This window comes from Clinocottus analis, unplaced genomic scaffold (assembly GCF_023055335.1).
Source record: "Clinocottus analis isolate CAN_PGR_092001 unplaced genomic scaffold, fCliAna1.0.p SCAF_13, whole genome shotgun sequence".
NCBI lineage: Eukaryota > Metazoa > Chordata > Actinopteri > Perciformes > Cottidae > Clinocottus > Clinocottus analis.
The window spans coordinates 5912220-5935113 of NW_027175854.1; the positions used below are offsets into that span (position 1 = coordinate 5912220).

The window sequence follows — 22894 nt, forward strand, 5'->3', positions numbered from 1 at the left end:
TAATGACATAATGACTTGTTTCCATGACATTTTCCAACCGGTTGTGTCCAGTGAAAAGGATGGTCAACATAATCAATAAGCACTCTTTACGTCTTTACAGTCCTCTACCGCCCCCATCTGGTACTTACATATACAGAAAGAGTTTTAAACGCTTATCTACTACGTCCTGGAAGGATTAACCGGCTCGAATGAACTCTGAGAAACTCATGCTGGAATTTTGTGTCAGGAATTCATATCAGTCTTTTTCGCTTTGATCGTAATGTGTAATATGAACACATTTATCAACTGCACTTAACTGTGGGGAAGACGTGACAAAACATGAGAATGAAGGCGGCTGTGTTAGTCAGTTATGCATCCACTCATTTTACCAAACTTAAAAAAAAATACCATCTATTGGATTTAGCCTTACCCGAGAGACCCGTTCAATTTGGGGCTCTCCCACAGCCTCCTCCTCCTCCTCCTCCTCTTCCTCCTCCTTGCCTGCTCAGAGGAATTCATACTAAATTAAATGGTCATTACGCAGTTTCCATAGGGCTGGACACTTAAACAGATTGAATATATTGTAACATAAGTGTTACCATCTTCTTTTGATTCTGTTTGTAGCGGCATTACAGATATAGATACCCAATTAGCCTAATTCAAATCAGTATGCAATCACCAATATACCCAATCAGACACTTCTTCATATACCTGCTGGAAATAGTCTGGAGATTCAAGAAGAAGAGAGGATCGGGGGGGTCAATCTCAATTAGTGTGTCACTGCAGCATCACTGTGCCCTGATACACAGCCACACAGCCACATGTAGCTTCAGTTACATGAAGACGAGCAGTCACACTCTGCGATTACGGAGCAGTTGTTTCACTTAATAGGTCTCATTAATAGAACCAGAGCACCACAATATCAGGTCTTAATTTGGGGTTGAGCTGTGGTGCTTCCCATCAAATAAACACTTTTTAACCTGACCCTCCACTGCTTGACAGTTGGTGGCTTTGCCTGTCTCCACTCTAATCACCTCTCTTGTAATCAACAGCAACAAAATAAGGAAAGGATTTGGATGTTTGGAGCCGCTTGCTGTTTTTTTGTTTTTTTGTCTGTATGCAAATTATTATTATTATTGTACATGAGATTAGTATGCATGCTCTCATTCTAGTTTTCCATTCATGACCATCAAAGCCAGGTCCACATTTTATTTGCCGATAATATTAATTTCTATTTCTGTTTAGTTTCCATTGTGTTTCCGGTTTATCTTTAGTGGGCTAATAGAATATTTTTTTAATAACTCACTTTATCCAGTTTTTTTAATGCTCTTCCAACCCTTTCCTCTCTGCTCTTATGTGTTCTACACAACAATTACGAGTTGACACATTGGTGACAAATTAAGCTAATGTTCACCTGGTGCTGAACACGGCCCCTCGGCAGCCCGTGATGATGACTGATGATTATCACGAAGATCATAATCACAATCATTATGATGGTGATAGTCCTTTTCTCCTAGTGGAGAGTCAAATTTAAAAAAAACTGGGCGGTCACCAATTACAACATTAATCCAGGGAATACAGAGTAAATCATCCCCTGTTATAAAAGCAGTCATTGATTCCATTAATTCTGGAGGGCAAATTCCACATACTTGAAACCTTTTTAAAAACAAAGGTTTTGTTTCCTCATTTGCCCAACAGTAGAAATTGTAGCGTCACTGCAACATTTCGATCGATTCAACTGGTGCAATAAAAATACATTGTCTTCTGTCTGGATATACAATATTCCTATTGTGGATTCTTATTACTGTTTATTTATATTACTTGTTTACATTTTTTATTTTGTAATCAATGGCATCTTTGTAATCAATGGCATCTTGAGGTGGTCTACTATTAATATGAAGTGGAATTAGTTGATAACTAGGGATGATTTCCTTTCACATGGTTTTTATTTTGAAATTGTCTTCACCGAAAGCGTGCTCTTATTGTGAAGTCAGTTCTTACCGTAATGCCCGGTACAAACGAGTCCCAAAAAAAAAACGTGCCGTCTGGCCCGACTGTGTTTTTCGAAGTGGAGGCTGGCCTGACCGCAGTCAACTTCCCTACTGCGGGACTAATACAGGAATATTTTATCTTACATTTCTTTATGATATTTTCACACACTTTTGACACACTTGAGGGCATTGCCATCTTGTTTCTCCCGAATATATGTCGTACTTAATATTTACTATGAAGAGACAAGACCAGTTTTCACTAGTGGAGCCAGCGCAGATGTCAAAACGCTTTCATTTGAAGACCGAGGACCCTGGACGTGACGTCAAATCCTCCAGCTGTAGTCGCCCTGCGCATGCGCTGTGCTGCAGAGGGTAGGACGCCGTCTGCTTTGTTGGGACCATCGATGCTACGACTTTTCGGCGAGTCTAGCGAGAATTGCAAGACATATAAACGAAACGACTAACAGCGGCTTCCGGTCACTGGACGCTGTTGCCTGGTTTTAAGTCCGTCGTGCGCGCGCGTTAGCCGACGGGAGCGAGGATCCCCCCTGTATACAAACACAACGCAGCAAGCTGCTGCTGCTGTTTTTTTTTTTTTTTTTTAAGGTGGCACGTCAGAGAGCCGCAACAACAACAACTCGCTCGAGCCTCCTCGTCTGTTAAGTTCGCTAACTTCGTGTCGGCTGCGTTGTGCGCGATGGGAATCCCCGTGGAGCTTCGTTAGGAGTTGAACTCCAAAACGTGTGCGTGCGAACATGAGAGAAGAAGACAGTCAGTCGTCAGGAAGGCAGCTCACGGCCAGTGAGAGAGGGGGTGCACGTCCCTGCTGCTGCTGCTGCTGCCGCTGCTGCTGCCGCTGCTGCCCCGACTTGACAGAGGAGGAAGGAACCATCGCGACCGAGAAGGGTGACCCGAGGCCTCCTGCTCATCTGTCCGTCTCCAAGTAGCATCCGACCCCGACGTTTGGCACAATATGGAGACGGTGGGCAAATTTGAGTTCAGTCGGAAGGACCTGATAGGACATGGCGCATTCGCTGTCGTCTTCAAAGGCAGACACCGAGAGGTGAGCACTTTCCTTGTCTGCTATTCCCTTTTTTTTACTTTAAAAAATATATAAATGCATACAAATAAAAATGCTATCGCAAAAGCGATGCGGATGACAGCTCGCTTGAATGGTTTAGTTGCAAGTGAGTCGCAGTTTGTTAGCCATCTGGCGTATTTGTTGTCATAGTACGGCCTTAAGAGGCCTGGGAGCACGACTAGTGTGTTCCTTATTAAAACAACACAGTTAATAGATAACATGTTGTACTGTAGGCCTATGCGACCTTTTCTTAATGCATGGATTGTTAATTGGTGGGGACCTTTTATTTTATTTTTTTTAGTCCATAATCCTGTTAAATCTGAATTTGCAGACCTGTTTCCATGAGAAACCATAGTGAGATCATTAATGAACAAGTTGTAACATGCCCAATACCTGTACTAAAAGCTCCAATAGCATCACTCCTGTTAAGGCAGACGGATACTAAGGGTAAATGTAGGCCTGTGGCATCTTTGTTGCTTTGTTAGTCAATGGACAGTTTTGTAGAGGATAATGGCATTATAAACACATCTTACAATGTAAATGCAATACAATACATTTTAAATATGCTATAAAGTCAGAAAATCGGACAAGGAACCAACATGATTCATAGTCTACTATGCATGTAGAGTAGACCATGAGTGTGACCCCTTGAATAGCCAAGTATTACACCTGTATAGAGTTTGTGATTTTTAATTGTGCAGAGACACATTTAGGACATTTAACCAACTTACTTAATTTGCATGTATATCCTTCTAGAAGCACGACTGGGAGGTAGCGGTAAAGTGCATCAACAAGAAGAACTTGGCCAAATCCCAGACGCTGCTGGGGAAAGAGATTAAAATACTCAAGGTAAGTCAGAAGTTCTCAAACGTGTTCTATCCCCAAGAGTACTTGACTGGTTTCCAGTTAATAGGTTACTCAATGTGCTGCATTAAACAAACACCGTATTTATTTTCATTTCAACGTTCTGTCCCCTGAATTGCTCTGCTGTTTTCCCATCACGTGTCACGTTGATATGTCAAAGTCTTATCAAGTGTTTATTTGGTCATTTGGCTGTCGTGAACTCTTCAGTAACTTTAGCTGGAAAGGTGCCACATGTCAGAGTGACATACGAGTACTGGTTATTATGGTAACATTGATCGTCTCGTTAAACATGGGGATGTCACCGTGAAAGAATGACAAACATCATACAATTCAGCGTACAGCATCCAAATATTGATTTTCCTCTGTCATGTCTGCAGGAGCTGAAACATGAGAACATTGTTGCATTGCTGGACTTTCAGGTATGTAATCCCACTTTCACGACTGGCAACTGGGTCCAGGTCATGTGATCGGGCTGATTTGAGCGACCGTCAGTGCGTCTGTGCATACATAATCATCACACCTCCGTACATCTCACAAAATAGAGCAGATGGGTGCAGATGGGTGGCTGGGTGCGTGTGTTCCAGATGACCTACTTTGTTCGCATGCAGCTTGAATAGTCTTGTTTTCCCCTACTTGTTAAATGAGGCTTTGCTAAGTTCTAAAATTTGTCAAAAACAACAACAACAACTTCTGTTTGATCTTGTCCAGGCACGCTTTTCCGCCGCTCTCCCATGTTTCAGCTAAAAACACGTCTGCCTTTTTGCGAGCGCCGTCTTCTCTCACATTAACATTCTGCCTCCAGTTCCTGCTGGAGCTCCTTGATGAAGGAGGCTTCGCGTGAATTGTATGGCGTCTGTATCTCTACTCATTCCAAGAGAAATGTTGACACCTCCCCTCCCCCGCGGGTGTCGACGAGGTGTTTCCTGTATGCATGTATACATGTGCAGATGCTCGTATTGTAACCTCTTAGCTCGGTGCCACATCAAGCGACAATGATCTCGCCTGAAGCCGACAAACCAGTCAGGAGCTCACTGTGGCAACACCTGCCAGACGGATATAGACGGCCCGACCCACTGCCCCCCCGACACAAATACACATCCTAACTCGCTGTGTGTTTCTTTTGAGAACGCACCATCTGGTTAAAAAGCATCTCACGTTCCAATTATTCTTATCGCACCATCTGACGAGAGCACATTTTTGCACAGCGACGTGTGTCGTGGAATGTTGTTAGCGTTTGTTGACTTCCGTCCTGTTTCATTACTGCCTCTCATTAATCGACTGATGGTGACTGTGGCATCCCTGTGCGCTTAGTTTGGATGCAGTTCCTTTTATTTTTTCACCCCATGTAAAATCTCATCATGACAACTGCGTATTCATTCTGGGTTATACAAATAGTGCACGCCTCATTGATTTGTCTTATCCAAAAGGATTTAAAGATTAGTAAGAGAGTTCACAAATAATCGTTGGACATTATCTGAGAATTGCAGGCAAACACCGGTGTGACAGTCACACAGATTTCAAGCAAGAGTGAAAATACAAATATTCTCTTCTTCCAGCGTCGCAAATTTGCTGCTTTTTTTTGTGCAAATTATTGCACGGAATATTATTAGTATTGGCAGATTCAGCAATAATGTGAGTACTCCTTAATTGCCGACCTAATGTAATGTTGTATTTAACATTACAGTGAAAAGTTGCCGGGACAAAAGTGACCTGGTTGTCTCAGTGTTTTTATAGCGCGTCACAGCAGGAGATGAAGATCGCCCTTCAATGTGGCGCCAAGCCATCTATCAAGCTGAAGTTTGGTGCTGCAGTAGCGCACTTCTGTCAGAGAGACAGCCGGTGGAAACCAGATGGTTGTCTCTGTGACTGACTGGCTGCCTGGTTGGTTGCCGTCCAGCTTCAATGAAGCCAAAGACAACCAATTTCAAAAGGCCTGACTCAGCGGAACTATAGAAACCAGCCTGGCCTCTGACTGGTAGATTCAACAAGATACCGAGATGAGGTCAGAGTGAAAGTCCGCAGTCATCTGTTGCCATGTGATAAGAAGGCTTTTTTTTTTTACAAAAAAGCAGGCAGCACTGTGTTTTATTTTTCACAACTTGTGCCTCTGAACGGGTTCAGAGAGGCTAAAAGACGAGACAGCAGAGGAAACATTTATGTTCAAAAAGTTTTATCGCCCCCAAATGTGCAATAGAAAAAACTCACCCAAGTTAGTAAATTCATTTCTATTCCTTGTTTGTTGGCGTTGTAGTGGGAGCTTGTGAGTTCTCGACTCACTAGCTCAAGTTTCACCCACTGTTGTTAAATGTGTTTAACAGCAGAGCCAGCCATCTGATTCACTAAATGTTTTTGGCTCGGTCTTAACAGAGCAGAGCAGAGCACAGCAGTTGCACTGGATTTTGAGTTAGAACCAGTTTGACTAAATTAGTGTGTTTATGTAGAATACTTCATGAAGTAATGCCTTAATTTGCTCTTTTTTTCTTCTATCTTGTATCTTTCTTCATCAAGACAGCTATTATTTATTTTTTTTCTTCTATACGCAGTCAGCCCTCAATATCTTTGCAACCTTTTTTGACAATCGTATATTTCTCCAATCCCTAACTTAGTTTGCTCAAACAGAATGGCTGTGCACAAGTGCCACCTGTTCCTCTTCTTTGTCTGTCACTGACATATGTTTGTTTAACCCCCTCCCTCCTCCCCTTGCCCCCCCCCTCTCTTATCTCTTCCCTCTTTAGGAAACTGCCAGCTCAGTGTACCTGGTAATGGAGGTAAGCTTGCTGTGATGTTTGGCTCTGTGTGCTGAGCGCTGTATTGTTGTCTCAGCCTTTGCAGGCAGCGCTGACGAGGCCTGTGCTATAATTAGCTGTGTCCTCAGGCATCAAGAGGGGCACATGGCCACTGGTTAAAAAAGCTGCGAGTGGCTTCCTACTGTTTTCTCTTGATCCACAGGTAGTACACCGTTAGTGGATCTTCCGATTTCACTTAATATACTTTGACCTCTGGACGAAGGCTTTAAATATATTCGGTAATGTTCAACATGACAAGCGCTTCGTACTCATTTATTATTCCTGCAGGGCATGGCAGGGTCTGTCACGCTGGAACCCCAGACACCATAATTGGCCATTTCAGTATTTTTTTTTTTAGAGTGCATGTCAAATGCTATTTGTGTTGAGTTGTTTTTTTTTTTTTTACAGCCTGGTTGTTCTGTTAATGTGCGTCGCACACATGCGCACAATATCGCGTGAACACATTTGCCATCCATGCAGAAAAGCTCGCTCGGAAACAACTTCAACAAAGCGACGTTGCTCGCCAGAGGCACCGGATCTGAAAATGTGTCCAGTGTTCACATTCACGATGAATACTGGGAACTGCAGGGAAATGTAAAAATGGTCAGAATATGACAAAGAAAAAAATATATAGTATATATATTTATTTTTATTTATACATGTGCACCCCCTGAAGCTTCCAATGTCTTCTGGGGTCAACAAAGTAATACAACAGCAATGAAACATCACACTTTGTGACATTTTGTTATATGTTGTGTCTATATATATATATATATATATATATATGTATATGTGTCATCTTAATTTGTTCATGCTTATCTCTGTGTCTTAGAAAAGGAAATGAGTGAGGCAGCCTTTCAGAGCCACCTTTCATAAGAACGCCTTGTCTCTTCCTGGATTCATTCACATTGATGAGCGCATGGTTTTACATTTGTAAACACATCACTCTTCAGCTAATCATTGCTCTGATCTCCTTTTGCTTTCTAGTCCCTTCAGACAGGTTGATATCAGAGACTCATTCACTATGGTTACACATCAGCCTCTGTTTTACCTGTGTCCTAATGTGATTCCTTTTCATCTCTCCTTCTTCCTTCTTTCACCCCCCTCCCCTCTTCCTCCCTCTCCCTGCCTCTCTTTCTAATCCCAGTACTGCAATGGGGGCGACCTAGCTGACTATTTACACTGTAAGTGCGACAAATCATCTCCTAAAAGCTCCAGATGCTTCTCAGTAGAAAACAAACAATGATTGAACTCATGTTGAAATGTCATGTTTGTTGCCTGGTGACAAGAAAGGGAGAGTCCTTGCATGTCCCTGAACGCCTCTCTTTAGGTCTAAAAGCCAAGATCATAAATCATAACACTAAAAATTTCCAACAGTATGATTTTTTTTTATCAATTTAAATTGCTAAAGCCACCAATAGAGACATTTAAATCACAAAATAAACTCTAATAAAATCTTGTAAATGTTCTGTGAGTCCAAGAATGATGGTCTTCGGAAAGGAACTGCCGGTTAAGACTGTGACTAGAAGAAGAGAAAGAATCATTGTTCAACTCTGTAAAGTCTCCCAAGAACATTGAACGAGTGCAAATAAAAGTGGACAACTTATCAGTGAAATTTACGCCACAAAGCTGCCATTCAGGGTACAACACAAAGTTTCCGATTTGCCCGCAGGAAGCTGCCTTCCTTTCTGCGGCCCTGAAGACCGATTTGGTGCTTCAGCAACTTTTGGAGGCCCTAAGGCTTAAAATAGAGTTCAACATGCAGTGTAACGAAGCCATGTTGAGTATTAGAGACACATATTACATACATACAGTACATCACCTCAGTACTACGCTCACAAACTGGCCGTTAAAGTAACGTTTAGAATTCTGCTCAGGTTCGGCCCATCTCATAAATTGCTGGGCTCTTAACAGCAAGTGCACTCAACTCGTCGGAGGCGGGTCTTGATCTGTCAGCGTGAGCAGCATGAGACATAAGACATCGAGCAGTTTGCAGACTAATTATAGCTCGAGCTGCTATCTTGGTCTGCCAGGTACCCATAGTGTAAATAGAGGACCTATTCCAGTAGTAGTCCTTTTCTGCCTGGTTAAAACAAATAAATGGATTCACTGCTCACTTTGGGGGGGCGATGAACCACACTTTTCCTGGCTTTAAAAGGTAGGGAGGTGGACCCAGAGAGAAATCCAAGACAGGGGAGGGACTCTCGCATAGAACCATGTTGTGCCACCGTGAGGTGAGGGAAATGATTGGAGGGAAGAATGAGACGGGGAGCAGACGGGGGTGGGACAGGAAAAATAAATCTATCAGATTTTGCCAGGTCAAATTAGATCATCTTTCTGTGTCACATGATCTGACTTCAAAATGTTGTTTTGAAAAAACTCTGATATGCATAAATTAGAACATCTATGTCAGAGGGTTATTCAGTCCCAATCTATTATACCCCCGCCATTGTTTCCTACATCAGTAATTCATCAATAAACCACGTTGTACGTCCAATATTAAACGAAATGAACCCTGTCTCTCTGCAGCCAAAGGCACGCTGAGTGAGGACACCATCCGGGTTTTCCTGCAGCAGATTGCAGGGGCCATGAGGGTCTTGCAGGGCAAAGGCATAATCCACAGGGACCTCAAGCCCCAGAACATTCTGCTCTCCTACCCACCGGGACGCAAGTCGCACTCCACCAACACCTGCATCAAGATCGGTAGGTTCGATGGTGTGAGAGCCTGCGAAGGCACGTGCACGTGTCAACTTCTTCAGATTTGTAATATGGAGGGGATTTTAAAATGTGGCAGAACTTGGTGTTTAATACAGGGAAACATTTTACAGAGATAGAATCGGAAATAAAGAGAGCAAAAACAAGTTTTATTTTAGATAATATAACCTAATAAGGATGAAGTTTAAACTGATTTGAGTAAATTGATTAGATTATTCACATAATTTCACATTTCCTCACACTGTTGGGGGGGAAAAAAAAAAATACCAAGAGAGTAAGAGAGACATTGAGTATGCATCTCGTCGGTCTCCAGTTTGGCTCATTTGCCAGTAAACAATGAAGTTGGTTTAACAACAAGTGATCACTGTTCTGGAAAGTGTCACGACCGAGCACTGAGAGCCAGTTTGTGTTGCTCAGCTGTTTGGAAACTCTGCTAATCCTTAAGCCTATTAATTCTCGTTCCTCGGGAGAGAATTGATTGCCTTGTGGGGAGTGAAAGAGTGAGGCTCCCAGCCACTGCAGAATGTTATTATCCTCACCACTCTGGGGAAAGTGTCACAGTCACACTAACAAACAGACTGATCGCACCCATTGCACCTCCGCAGATGCAGGTACTGACACACGAGCACATCCGCGCTGCTCGAGGGATTACTGACACATGTTAACTCACTCAAAAGGCTGTGTGCTCGAGGTATCATAGTTTTTTTTGTTTTTCGTATCCAATCATCTGAGTAATATAATGAGCTACACAGAGATTATTTGTATTTTAATATGTGTGTTTATATATATATATATATATAATATAAAGTATATGTGCGCTGTTGTTCGGATAACGTTGGTGCGTGTTGATTTGTTTTATCAAACAATAACTCCCTGGGGGGGGTGAACTCCAGTGGAATAATACTGCGTTGTAATCATACCTGTAATCACAGTGAAGCTGCCTCTCAACCATTACCGCTATTAAGATTTATAGGTTTTCAAAATAGATGCTGTTTAGTTGGGAACGTGCAGGAGACAAAACAATGTAATTCTTTCGAGCACTATTGATTTGTCTTTTCTGCAACCATCTGCAGTTTTCGTCTGGGAGTTCCTTCCTATTTTTTCTCCTGATTTCATCAGTTTGAGTGTCAACATTCTGCACACTTTCTGTCCACAGCGGACTTTGGCTTTGCCAGGTACCTCCAGAGCAACATGATGGCGGCGACGCTCTGTGGGTCCCCGATGTACATGGTAAGCGTTCTTTGTTCGCCCACACCTGACGATGGCTCTTGCCTCTGACGCTTCTCTTCGTATTGGCCTCGCGTGGAAAAAGCCAAGCGAGGAGCAAGTTCTTTTAGTTTGACAGTGTTTGCTGAACACCGTCTCTAATGTTCACTACGGCGTGGGCGACGCTAACTTCATGGTCTCATTAATTGTTCGTCAAAGTGTCACAATCTCACTCTATTGTTTCCTCACCAGGCGCCTGAAGTCATTATGTCCCAAAGCTATGATGCCAAGGCCGACTTGTGGAGCATAGGAACCATAGTGTTTCAGTGCCTGATTGGAAAGGCTCCTTTTCAGGTAAACACGTTTCTTTACATGCATGTTTTACTTTTGAAGTATGAACTGCTTCACTCGTGCCTGCAATGTGATTTAGGGATGAGCCAGCATTGAAACTCCATTGACCGAAGACATAAGCGAACAATTTACAGTTATCGCTGGCTTTTAAGAAATAATACATGTGCACAGAAAACTGAAAAGTAAAAAACAAAAAGAATCTTTGCATAATATCGGTGATGGCAAAGTTAAGAGTGTGAACTATATGCAACATTAGTTTGTTTGTCATTTTGCACAAGATAATGGGATTGAAAAGATGGAAAACACATGTAGTAGTTTAATAAATAGTGACAAAATGAAGTGCATTTACACAACACTTTGCTGAATGATCCTGTTATTATGTTTTTTTTTGTGTGGAAACATCACTTTAGTCTGTTTGTTGAACGTATTCAAACAGACTGTCTCTTTTCTCCAGATCATGTGAAAGATGAGGAAGATCACGATAAACAGTTTCCCACGGCTAACTTGAATGACGCTGTAAAAAGATGAAACACATAACTTCTTTCAAAACTACCTCATCGAATCTGGCCCGGGCGGCGTTTCTGAAACTTACCACAGTAGCTTCACTCTTTGCCTCATTGACACAAAACAAGTGTTGTGTCATTACACAAGGACATCTTTGCAGTGGCAGCGCACTGTGCCATAAATCTGTGTGTGTGTGTGTGTGTGTGTGCAAATGTACATAAATTTGCAGACATTTGCATGTATTCAACTATCGCTCTGACCTTTTTTGTCCTTTTTCAGGCGAGTAGTCCACAGGACCTCCGGCTGTTCTATGAAAAGAACAAGACTCTCAGCCCCAAGTAAGGCGTTACAATGACAGCGCATTCATTTCTAATGTGATCAACCAATGTTATGCATTAGTTTCATGGGTTTCACTTAAAAGAGATGAGAAACTTTGCTGCGATACATCTCGAGAGCAGGCTACCCCATAAAAAGTGAAGTCCCTGAACGAAACTCTTCAGAGAGACCCAATTATCTTTGACAACGTGTTTGCGAAAACCCAAACAAATGTAGTCTTTTACATAAATGCTGCCAGTCACCGCCATGCCAGCTGGGTGGGTTTAACGGCCGAACAGCGGTGTATTCACGACATTGTGAGCGATGACGAGCCCAAAACAAATCCCCAACATCCGAAGCTAATCAACGTCTGTAAGGCTTTACGTTTCAGTTCCGCACAGCTGCCTAATGAAACCACACTGCGGCTTCCATTCATTTATTTATCTCAAGGCAATAGAGAGAGAGAGAGAGAGAGATCATGTATTTGTTGTCAGTACACACATAACAAGTAAACAGAGTGCAGCTAAAAGTGTTCCTGTGTCTCTTCTGTGTTTGCAGCATCCCCCGAGAGACGTCGAGCCACCTGAGGCACCTGCTGTTGGGTCTGCTGCAGCGCAACCACAAGGACCGCATGGACTTTGGTCCGTGAACTTAAAAGACAGGAAATTGAATGAGGCGTTGACTATTTGGTGTTGACGCAGACCTATAATACTGCTAGCTTACTTATGTAGCATTTTATAAATGCTTATCGAGTCGCATCGTCCCTGTGTCGGCCTATATTTATGAATACTGGATGTACAATACTGTTCTGACACGCTGCTCCGCTTCACGACCTCCTACTTATTCGTTTTTTTCTTTGTGTTGTTGGTAGATGAGTTTTTTTGTCATCCTTTCCTGGAGGCAAGCTCATCCCTGAAAAAGAGTAAGTGAGAATACACTTCTTATTAATGCTCCATTATGGCTGGATGATTGTCAGTAATATATAAATGTGTGTGTGTGTGTGTGTATATCTCAAATCAAATGCCTTGTATCTATGACTGTCACTTTAATAATGAACATGCCCTGATTGCAGTAATTGCAAAAGTTTGCACCTCTTTTAAAATAAGATGTAACCCTCAAAGTAATGCACAGAGCTGCCAACTTCTGTGCGACGACGACGACAAATACGCGTCGCCGGACAGCTCCAGTCCCTGTCATTACACGTTGCCCAGAAACAACAGATACGTTTTGGCTGATTGGCTATTCGTGTCGCCCATTTCTTATTTTTCTTGATTGGCTGATGATTAGTTGTGTGGCGTGAGAAAACATGCAAAAGCGCGCGTCACACGGCGAAACCGTGAGAGTCGGTAGCTCTGTCGACACAAAGACAGAACTAACGTTTTCACCCATAAGACACTTGGACTCCGTTCTAGGATTAGATCGAGGACCAGAGGCGTGTGATGCGAACGCAGCAACTAAAATCTATTACTTTTTGTCAAAACGCCAGCGACGCATGACTTTTTAGGGGCTTTTTCTGTGCACAACTCTGTGTTTCTCAAACCGCCTCGAGTGGTCTAACGAGTGTATTGCAATTGATCGCAGCGACTCCTACCGTGTCCATGACCTGCTTCCCAAGCTCGGCATCAGCCAGCTCCTGCAGCAGCTCGTCCACCTCTCACCTCGCCTCTCCACCGGTTTGTGTTTATTATTTCTGCATTATTCATCTGTATGTAGCCGAGTACTGAGGCAGTGTTTTGATGTGCAATCTTAGAAACCGAGCAAGTCAACACACGTTTCTCACACTGGTTTCTCTTTCGCTTTTTCGCTTCTTTTGCTTTCTCTCTTCGTTCACCCACGACTTTCTGTCTCCTCGTCTCTGCAGCAGTCTCTTGCTGAGGGTCAGCACTTGCGTGCCAAGGCTCTGGCCTCCCCTACCCAGGAGGCTACTGGGTTTCTCCTCAAGGACTCCTCTGGTGGGGGTGGCAGCAGCAAGAACTCCTCCTCCTGTGACACGGATGACTTTGTCATGGTGCCGGCTCACTTCCCCAGTGAGAACTTTTTTTCTTTAACCTAAATATCAAATGCTGCTGTGTATAGTCCAAGTCTGGGCTCCAGCGCTGTAGGATTACTGAAGTCATATTTTATTCAACAGTTGTTTTTTTTTCACAGACTAGCTTTTATATGGCATTAATAAGCTGGAGCTGTACTCTTGACGTCATTTCTTTCTGATTTATTTTTCCTGGTTTTCCAGCGGGTGAGCTGGCATGTGAGAGTAAAGTGCTGCAGGACAGCCTGATGAACAGCGGGTAAGACACGGGGATTGGTTATTCATAGCCATTACCTGTATTACACTGATTTATTGTTGTGCATCAGCGGTAAAGAACATCGCTAATAAAGGAGCATAACTGACTATCCGCAATTCAATCTCCAGTAAAAAGTGAGAGCAAGTTGTATTCCTTTTCAAAATGGCACCTCGATAAAGCCCTGATGACGTGTCTCCTGCATCCCTTCTCCTCTTTCATCAGCTCTCTTCTGGCTTCTGCTGGTCTGTGCAGCCAAGTCAAAACCCCACCGCACTCTCCTTCCTGTAGCGGGTCTCCAAGTCCTGTCAGGTAACAGCTCACTGCTATAAATATATGCTCGGCTACGCTGATACATGCACTGCTGTGTAACTCAGAGGGCAAGACACTGAGAGACAGAGGAGGGGTTGGTGGAAGAAAAAGAAGAAGAAGAAGAAATAGCAGCAATTGTCAAAGCAGCTGGTGCGGTACAATAATTCATTTAGCTGATATCTGCTAAATTAATTTAATAATGAATTAATTGGATTCACCTCAATTTTACACATACAATGTCATGTTTGTCTTTTACATGAGCAGTATTGTACATTGGCAGTATTAACAGAATGTCTCTATGGCTAAATATGTGGAGTACTCACACACGTACGCACACACACACACACACACACACACACACACACACACACACACACACACACACACCCTCAGCCTCTCATCGCTCAACTGTTTCTCTTGGCACACTCCGTTCTTCTCACTGTTGTTGGCAGGCCCAGTGAGTGCTCGGCAAGTAACTACAGTGGTAGCTGTGGAAACCAGGGTCAGTCCTTGCCGATCCCAGTCCCCACCCAGGTCCAGAACTACCAGCGCATGGAGCAGAATCTCCACTGTACCAAACTGGACGGCTCGCCACGGTCTGTACCGCTGCCGCTGATGTAAACGTGTGTTGACATTTCTCAAATTTGACCGCGCTGACTCGCGAACGTTGCATTATTAGGCTGTCGACACCGGTGCGGCGTTGCAGCAGCGGAAGCTCGTTGGGCTTTGCTCGGACCGGGCCTTCGCCGCCCTACGGGCAGGGGGCGGGCCCAGCCAACCGTAGGCTTTCCCTCGGAGGCGCCAGGCCTTTCCAGCTCTCGCCTCAAGGTATGTCAGAGACTGTACTTTGCTTCGTCAACACAAATGCACACCACAGCTTTCTCTATGCTACTCGTTATACTACTTAATAATATATATATAGATATATATTTACCAAATGGTAAATTGATGAATCAGAATATAATCAAACCGAACGAATCATCATGAAGTAATGAGGTGCAGCCAGAGTCAAGTGCAGACAAAGAGGGAAATACTTTTGTGGTTAGCATTTGCCAATGTTGCTCTGAGTCAACCAGTTCATTACTTTTGAAAGTCCTTGGTTGTAAAACAATAAACCAACCTCCTACGCACACAAAACACTCTCCTTCTCACCACCGGTTGCTCTCCACTCGTCTGTGCCTCAAACTGGCACAGTCCCTTCCCTGTCTGGGCATCCATCATGGCAGCGTAGGAGTTAGGCAGCACCCGTCCATCCCGGCTGTCTCTTGGTGGACGCCTTGTCTTGTTGTCTCGTCTGACATCTCATTGTGCGACGACACCTGCCGTCTAAAAGCGGGAAAAAAAACAAAAACAGTCTGACCTCTGCCTTCTGTCTCGCAGCTCCGCAGCACATCGAGTCTCGGCCGACTTCTCAGCAACACCCGCAGACGGCAGGACTGGGCACGCGGCTCCACAGTGCCCCCTGCTTGTTGGAGGGCACCGCCACCGGTGCTAAGCAAAAGATCAGGAAGCAGCACTCGGACCCGGTGGTGGCCCCCTCGGCGGGTCTGATGACTCTCCGGCCTCTACACGCTTCCCCCAGACTCAGTGAGCTGATGCAGCGTAGCCCGCTACCCACAATCCTTGGCTCCCCTTCCAGGGTGAGTCGGCAGTGTGTATGTGGGGAGGGGGGTCAGAGAGTGAGACAAATGTGTGCACGCTTAATTCTCTGGCGATACACACAACAAGGAAAGACAACCGAGCAGTTTCAACAAACCTGTGGTGCTTCCTCTCCTCTCCCTCCACAGGCCATCCCCCCGTTTGAATTCCCCAAGCCTCCCAGCACTCCAAACCTCATGACCTTCCTGACGCAGCAGGGTTTGGTCATCGGCTCCCCTTGCAGCAGGACTGCTCCGGCAGAGCCCAGAGACGCAGGACCACAAGCGCTAACGCATGTTCTCCAGCCGGCCCACTGCATCCACAGACTGAGTGACGATACCAAGGCCTTCGGAAGGTTCAATTCTTGTTTTCTACGCGTCGTGATGCTGTGTATCGGAGGAGGAATTGTTTGTCTGCAGATACAGGATAGACGAGAGCGCTTCATCGGTGTACAACTTTCCCTTTCTGTCTTTCCATGTTCTTCCTGTCCCTTTTGGAGCAGGTCTCAGAGTGCCGGTCGTCTGTCTGACATGCTGCTGATGGCTGCATTCGGACCAGGTGGACCTGTGGGTGACCGAGGCAGCGCGGAGAACTTGACCTCTGAAAAAACCACAGGCATAACGGGTAGGAAGTCTCTTGTCGAATATATTTAGGATTGCTGTTCGTTCACGTGGCTCATTCCAACGGTCTGACCTTGACTCGTCGCTCTTTTCTGCCCTCTAGTGCCCCCGGGTGGTGGGCGAGGGCTTGCACCTGGCTCGGTCAGCCCTGCTCAGGTGGTTTTCACTGTGGGCTCTCCTCCCAGTGGCGGCACCCCACCTCACTCCTCCAGACAGAGGAAATACTCAGGTAGTACATGCACATTCAAACACAAGTAAATGCAAGTAATTTGTCTCGAACTTCCTTCTGCCGCTCACGGGAATCAAATTCCACTTTTGCAGCGGCATTAGTATAATGCTCTGCACATTATACAACATCCAGCACTGCGAAGATATTACTTTCATTTTCCAATCATGTGGAAACTTAATTAAATATTAGGGAGGCGAGGATAAAAGGTTGATTTTTCTTTTCTTTTTTCGTTAAACCCAACTGTGGAGAGATGTAGCTACATTTAGGGAGTAATAACCTAATTTCCATTTTGTTTTTCCCCTAACACACAATCTTCCAATTGGTAATTAGAGTATAGAGCATTTCAGGGAAAACATTCATGTAGCTGCTGGCAGATGTTGATCATTAACTGGAACGAATCTCTACTCGATACATTGATCATCAAGTGTGAAGCATGGAAATATGTACATATTAAACACATTTAACATTTTTCTTCTCCTTTTTTCTTCCTTGACACCTCTTTTTTCTGACTCCTGCAGGCTCGTTCACTTCAATCAGCCCTGCAGGTTCCTTCACAAGCCGCTATCCCCAGACCGCCACCTATGTGGATGGCTTCGAGGCTCCTTCCAGTCCTCGCTACAGTTTCACTGATCCTATCACAGCCAACATGGGCGGGCCTGTAACCTTCGAGGCTCCTGAGCTGCCTGAGGAGACGCTAATGGAGGTGAGACGCAGGTTTCATACACGACTCAAGAAGGCAATGAAAAAAGGAGTGAGTCCTCGATTTAGAGCCTGTGTACTCTGTGTACTTATCCAGCATGTACCTCTTTGTTGTGTATATCAATGAAGGGTTCATTCTCATAAAACCTTGATAGGAATAATCCCTCTTGACAGTGCAGACTGTAAGAAAAATGTAAGAGCGCATTGTGTACTTGAAGGGTTTAGCTCAAGTCATCGTGGTAGAATTAGCCCAATGTGGAATCTGAGAATGGGAAATTAAAACGCATTGATTGACCTGAATGTGAAATCACAGTCTGGTGCTCTCTGTGTCTAAGTTCTGCCTCTGAACAATCTGTTTCTCCGTCTCTCTTCCTTCCGGTCTCTGTCGGAGCGCAGCAGGAGCACACAGACACCGTGCAAAGCCTGCGCTTCACGTTGGATTTCGCCCGCTGTCTGATGGAGGTCGCCGGAGCCTGTGGGGTCGTGGTGTTCGAGGAGCAGGAAGACATCTCTCGTGTCTTCGAGCAGCAGAGCCTGGTAGCAGATCAGATAAGCTCACTGAGCCGAGAGTGGAGGTAAGGCCGTGTCAATCAACTATCGCTGTGAGTCTTTCTGGATGGCGACGCTACCGTGGATTCAATTTGGGTAGAATATTATTTAAATGTGGATCTCCAGTTTTTTTTTCTCCCTGTTCGGAGAAAACATTGGGGACACTCGGGGTTTTGTTTGTTTTTTCCTTCTTAAGTGGCAAAACATTTTTTCACGTCAGATTTCCCTGTTGCAGTTGGCAGATTTATAGAAGCTGCTCATGAGTATTGACTTAAATATGTCAAATTCATGCCGCTTGGTATGAAACACGATTTGTAAGCTTGAACGCATTCATTTTTCGCGGCAGAGCAAACAAAGACACGCTGACATAAATATGATAAAGTCAGGGAGAAGAGAAGGAGATTTCATGCCTCCTAACATTTAGGAAAACACACCGTGGAGGAGTTTGATGATGGGGAGCGTGTAATTTAATGGGAACGACTTTGTCCTCATCTCTGGTCCTCGGGACTCGACGTGATGAGGACGATTAGAGATATTGTATGCACCATAACCAGTGGTCACATTCACATTTTCTCATTTTCTGTGGCCTTCTTGCTGCATAACGGCCCATACACCTGCCGTACAACTCGATCATGCTAACTTTCACGTTTGAACACCAACATCGTATTGCTTGTGGTCTCATTTGTCAATTTTTAAATCTGAGTTTTAAGCAGTTTTTGTGTGCGTTTGTGTCTCCTTAGTCATGCAGAACAGCTCGTCCTCTACCTAAAGACGACAGAACTCCTGTCCACTGCCTTACACACAGCCATGGAGCGAGTTAAACAGGGCAAACTCTACCCATCCTCGACAGTCAAACAAAGTATGAGACTTTTTTTTGTTTATTTTTATGAGGAATCCAATATGTGTATCAAACACATATTGCCTGATGAGTGTCCTGGCAGCATATTCAAATACATTTCTGCCTGTGTACAGTAGTGAGGAGGCTGAATGAGCTGTACAAGTCCAGCGTGGCATCCTGTCGCTCTCTCAGCACCCGTCTGGAGCACTTCTTTTCCAGGAAGCACCGTTTAATGGACCAAATCACCTCCATCACAGCCGAGCGGCTGCTGTTTAGCCACACTGTGCAGATGGTAAGCCAGGGGGGAAATTAGACAGTTGGGATGCAGAGGAGCAGATGAGGGTTATTGACCAGCGGGCCAAAGTGTAATCATTCAGATACTGTATGTGTGGGCAGGAGCAACAAATTAAACAAGCATTTATTGCCAACCTAAGCGGTCAGTATGGCAGCATTTCAAAACTCAAACTCCAAGCCCTTGCTCTCACATTGTTGCTTCATGGCCACGGCAATATTGTACGGCCCCCAAAGTAACTGTCAGCTAATTAGAGTATTTGTCTATGTGCTCCGAAAAGTGTAGTCCACAAAGCAAGGAAAACAAACACTGGTCAATGATGTTGGTGTTTAATCCGGACAAAACTTTAATATTCTACATATTGACTTGAGCCTCCCGGTGTCGTCTCAGGTTCAGACTGCTGCACTGGACGAGATGTTCCACCAGGGGGAGGCGTCCGTCCTGCGCTACCATAAAGCTCTGCTCCTGATGGAGGGCCTATCTCTGCTGCTCACTGAACAGGAGGACATCCTCAGTGTGAGCAAATGTAAGTGCGAAACATGGTTTGTTGTGTTCCTGCAGAAGAAACACTGTTGTGATCTATGCAGTGACATTCAAATAAATATTTCGGCCAGTTTATCACAGAGCTAATGCACAGAACGAATGGAAGAAACCCTAAGGCGTGGATATAACTTGTTATGCTCACTGTCTCTTCTTCTTTTTGTGTGCAGGTAAGGAGTGCATTGAACGCCGCCTCACAGCTTTGCAGTCGGGACTCTGCGTTTGACAGACACACACTGCTTCCTGAGCGTGGCTGTGATGTCAGTCATTTTTGCACCCTTGCACATTTCCAACAAACCAAATCTCCACCAAAAATCTCATGGTTGTCACTTCGAAATGCTTTGTCACTTCGAAATGCTTTTGTTTTCACGAGAAAACCACAAGGCTCGCAGTTTTGACTTGATCGTGACGGCTTGTGTGCTCACTAAATGGCTTGCCATTCGCCCCCAAGTTCTGGACAGCGGCAGTGACTTCCCCCGCGCTAAACTTGTGCCAGTATTGGACACGAAGCACCTTGTGCTGCGAAAGAATGCCTGCGCTCTCGTCCATGTGAGTAGGACTTTGCTCCTGGCGCTGACAAAAGAGGGGCACATTTTGCCAAGAAGAAGATTCCTCTCACCAGGAGTAACACCTGCAGGAGTAATTGTTGCCAAGTAGTCACATACCCACATACAATACTTTACTAAACACAAACAGATGGACAAACTGTTATATTTTACCCAGATCAGTAGCTGGAGGGGAAGTACTCTGACTGCTGTACAATGTACATTCAGTGTGCTGGTGAAGGGCGGGACTGTCCAAGTATCAATCTCATCAAATGTATGTTTGTCTCAACCCAATTGTTTGCTTTCCTGAGTTTCTTTTATTCCTGGTATTTATCTAATTGTTACTTGCTTGCTGAAGGGAAGTCTAAATAGCAACGCTCCAGCTTGTATAGAAGCCCATACGAGCGCTATTGCAAAACTGTTGCCAAAATTCAATGTAGTTTTGCTTTTGTGTTTTGTTTCGTTGGAGAGTACTGCAGGGTAACCATGCTGTTTTTTGGGGGGGAAAAGATCCCTGTGTTTGTCACTTTACTGATTCTATACCTGTCTAATGTTAAATATCATGTTCCATCTTTGAAACCATGGTGTGAGGGGGATTTTTGTGTTTAATATGGTGGCTGCTGTTAAAGCAACAGACAGAAAGATGGGTCCATAAAACACTCCCCTCCCCACTGCTAAATACAAAATATAGCCCTGAAACTGGTCTGTTAGCATCCCTGGTTGCAATCATTTCAAATAACCTGGGACGTATTCTTCAGATATACGTAAGCTCAGGTGCTGCAGTTGCTGGTAATGCCTTGACATAATTCCATATTCTGTCTGATCATATTTCGTCACTCAATCTTGTTGGAGCTGAGCAAATTTAATCGAATTTGAATGTAGGGCCTCCAAAAGAGGAACAGCCCACTGTTACTAAAATTGAGTGTTTGTTCCGGGATTAACGTCTGATTGTGTTTGCACTGTTGAAGTATTGTATGGGATGATCTTGAGTGAAACATGCTAAACGTGTTTAGTTTTTATATTTATACTGAGACATATTTGCTTATTTAGAGATTTCTTTTTCGTGCTTTTATTGCAGTTCAGTTGTATTACAGTTGTGTCAAAAGGCAAGGTGTGTTCGATGTGAGAATGCTGATGAAGAGATGGTATAAGCTATGAAACCTTAGAAAGAGTTCTTTCAGAAGAAAAAGGAGAATATAAATTGCTTTACACTGAAAAATGATTTGCATTGACTGCGCTGTGTTTAGTTTCAGAGTAGTTAGTGGATTTTTTTGAAACGTGACCGGTTGGTTTGCAGTGCTAGTTACAAATGTGTATTTTACCTGAAATGTTTATGTATTTGTTTACCGTAGCCATATATCTCAACAGGATACCTTTACTCCCCTAAAGTGTGGGCCAATGGGAAGGGTTGTACTGTGGTTGCTCTCAAAGAGAAGTTTGAGTGCATGCATGCATGTGTGAAGTGATGTTGTTCAACGTATTACTGGATAGTGGCGTTTGTTCCGTACAGAACTAATGGCATTGCTCTGCAACAAGATGTGAATGATTGGATTTGGACTCCAGTTGATTGTGTGGATGTAGTTCAACAATATCCACTAAAAGTCAGAGGTTCCTCAGGCGTAACCAACTTTCTTTTCCCTGGGGTGTTTTTTCCTCTGCTTTTTTTTCGAAGTTTATTAACATGGGGACTATTGATGCACCGAAGAGCATATTTTAGAATACGTTGTTGAGGACGATAGTTTAAGATGAGATTTTTTTTTTTTGAAAGCCAGTATAGTAGCACTGTCAGCAGAACAGAATGGAGAATCTTATGATGGAAATATACATCATTTGTATTTGATGTTTCGCCTTTTGTCAGATATTTTCTTTCATACATTTTCTTAGGTATACCTCTACTGAGAGGATTCTGCGTGTGTGTTTGCAAGAGTGTACATTCCTAATATCAACTCATCACAGCCTCGCTGTCTCTTACACATGCTGTTACGTTCTGTCAGTATGGAGTGGCAATGTCTCAAAAGATACAGATAGCAGAAAGGTATGGCATTGAACCTTTATCGAACTGATGCATGTCTCACTTTTTATTGTTCCCAACAATCATTGCTATTGGCCATCCTATCGGTGGACGGGGTCAACAGATGATGTGTGCCGCCGTTGAAATAATCTAAAACAGCCGGTTAAAGAATCATCATATAATCATTTGTCATTGATTTGGATTATTATTTTGTATGTTTGCTAAGAACATACCTGAATGTTTTAATTTTTTTTGATTTCATGTTACTCATTCTGTATTACCTGTAAATATTGTAAATTAAGTTATTGTTGTAGTATATATGACGCCGCAGGAATGGAGAGAATGGCACCATACCATCGATACGTTTCCAAAGAATAGGCCTTCTTCTGATCTTCCATATTGTCCTGTGTACTCTCAATGTTGCAAAATCATCTTAATGTTGTCATTTCTATGACCGACAAACATTCTCAGTGTCCCCGTGTGTGATGTAACCTTTACTGTTTGAGAGTTGCACCATGAATAAAGTGAAAGGAAAGGTAATTTCTCTTAA

At 43.8% G+C, this 22894-nt stretch overlaps 1 protein-coding gene across 3 annotated transcripts; it reads left to right on the forward strand.

The window, feature by feature from the left end:
• Window positions 1-2351: 2351 nt before the first annotated feature.
• On the forward strand, window positions 2352-22894 carry ulk1b (unc-51 like autophagy activating kinase 1). 3 transcript variants are annotated; one of them, XM_068573882.1, is made up of 27 exons: window positions 2352-3033; window positions 3808-3900; window positions 4293-4334; window positions 6651-6683; window positions 7849-7885; window positions 9231-9404; window positions 10573-10646; window positions 10875-10976; window positions 11757-11815; window positions 12351-12433; window positions 12664-12714; window positions 13374-13465; window positions 13654-13819; window positions 14023-14077; window positions 14297-14383; window positions 14836-14979; window positions 15063-15211; window positions 15764-16023; window positions 16171-16376; window positions 16524-16645; window positions 16745-16870; window positions 17389-17573; window positions 17966-18144; window positions 18859-18977; window positions 19091-19248; window positions 19639-19774; window positions 19959-22894. In XM_068573882.1, the coding sequence occupies exons 1-27, from the start codon at window positions 2944-2946 to the stop codon at window positions 20012-20014; spliced, it is 3078 nt and encodes a 1025-aa protein (XP_068429983.1). In that variant the 5' UTR covers window positions 2352-2943; the 3' UTR covers window positions 20015-22894. The 3 variants fall into 3 exon arrangements, with proteins under 3 accessions (XP_068429983.1, XP_068429984.1, XP_068429985.1); XM_068573883.1 differs by having other exon boundaries at window positions 13657-13819; XM_068573884.1 differs by lacking the exons at window positions 2352-3033; window positions 3808-3900; window positions 4293-4334 and adding an exon at window positions 5810-5917.

Coding starts and splice junctions, on each gene's coding strand:
- ulk1b (XM_068573882.1), top strand. CDS start 2,944: ATGGAGACGGTGGGCAAATTTGAGTTCAGTCGGAAGGACCTGATAGGA. Junction 13,466..13,653: donor CTCACCTCGCCTCTCCACCG/GTTTGTGTTTAT, acceptor TCGTCTCTGCAG/CAGTCTCTTGCTGAGGGTCA. Junction 13,820..14,022: donor GGTGCCGGCTCACTTCCCCA/GTGAGAACTTTT, acceptor CTGGTTTTCCAG/CGGGTGAGCTGGCATGTGAG.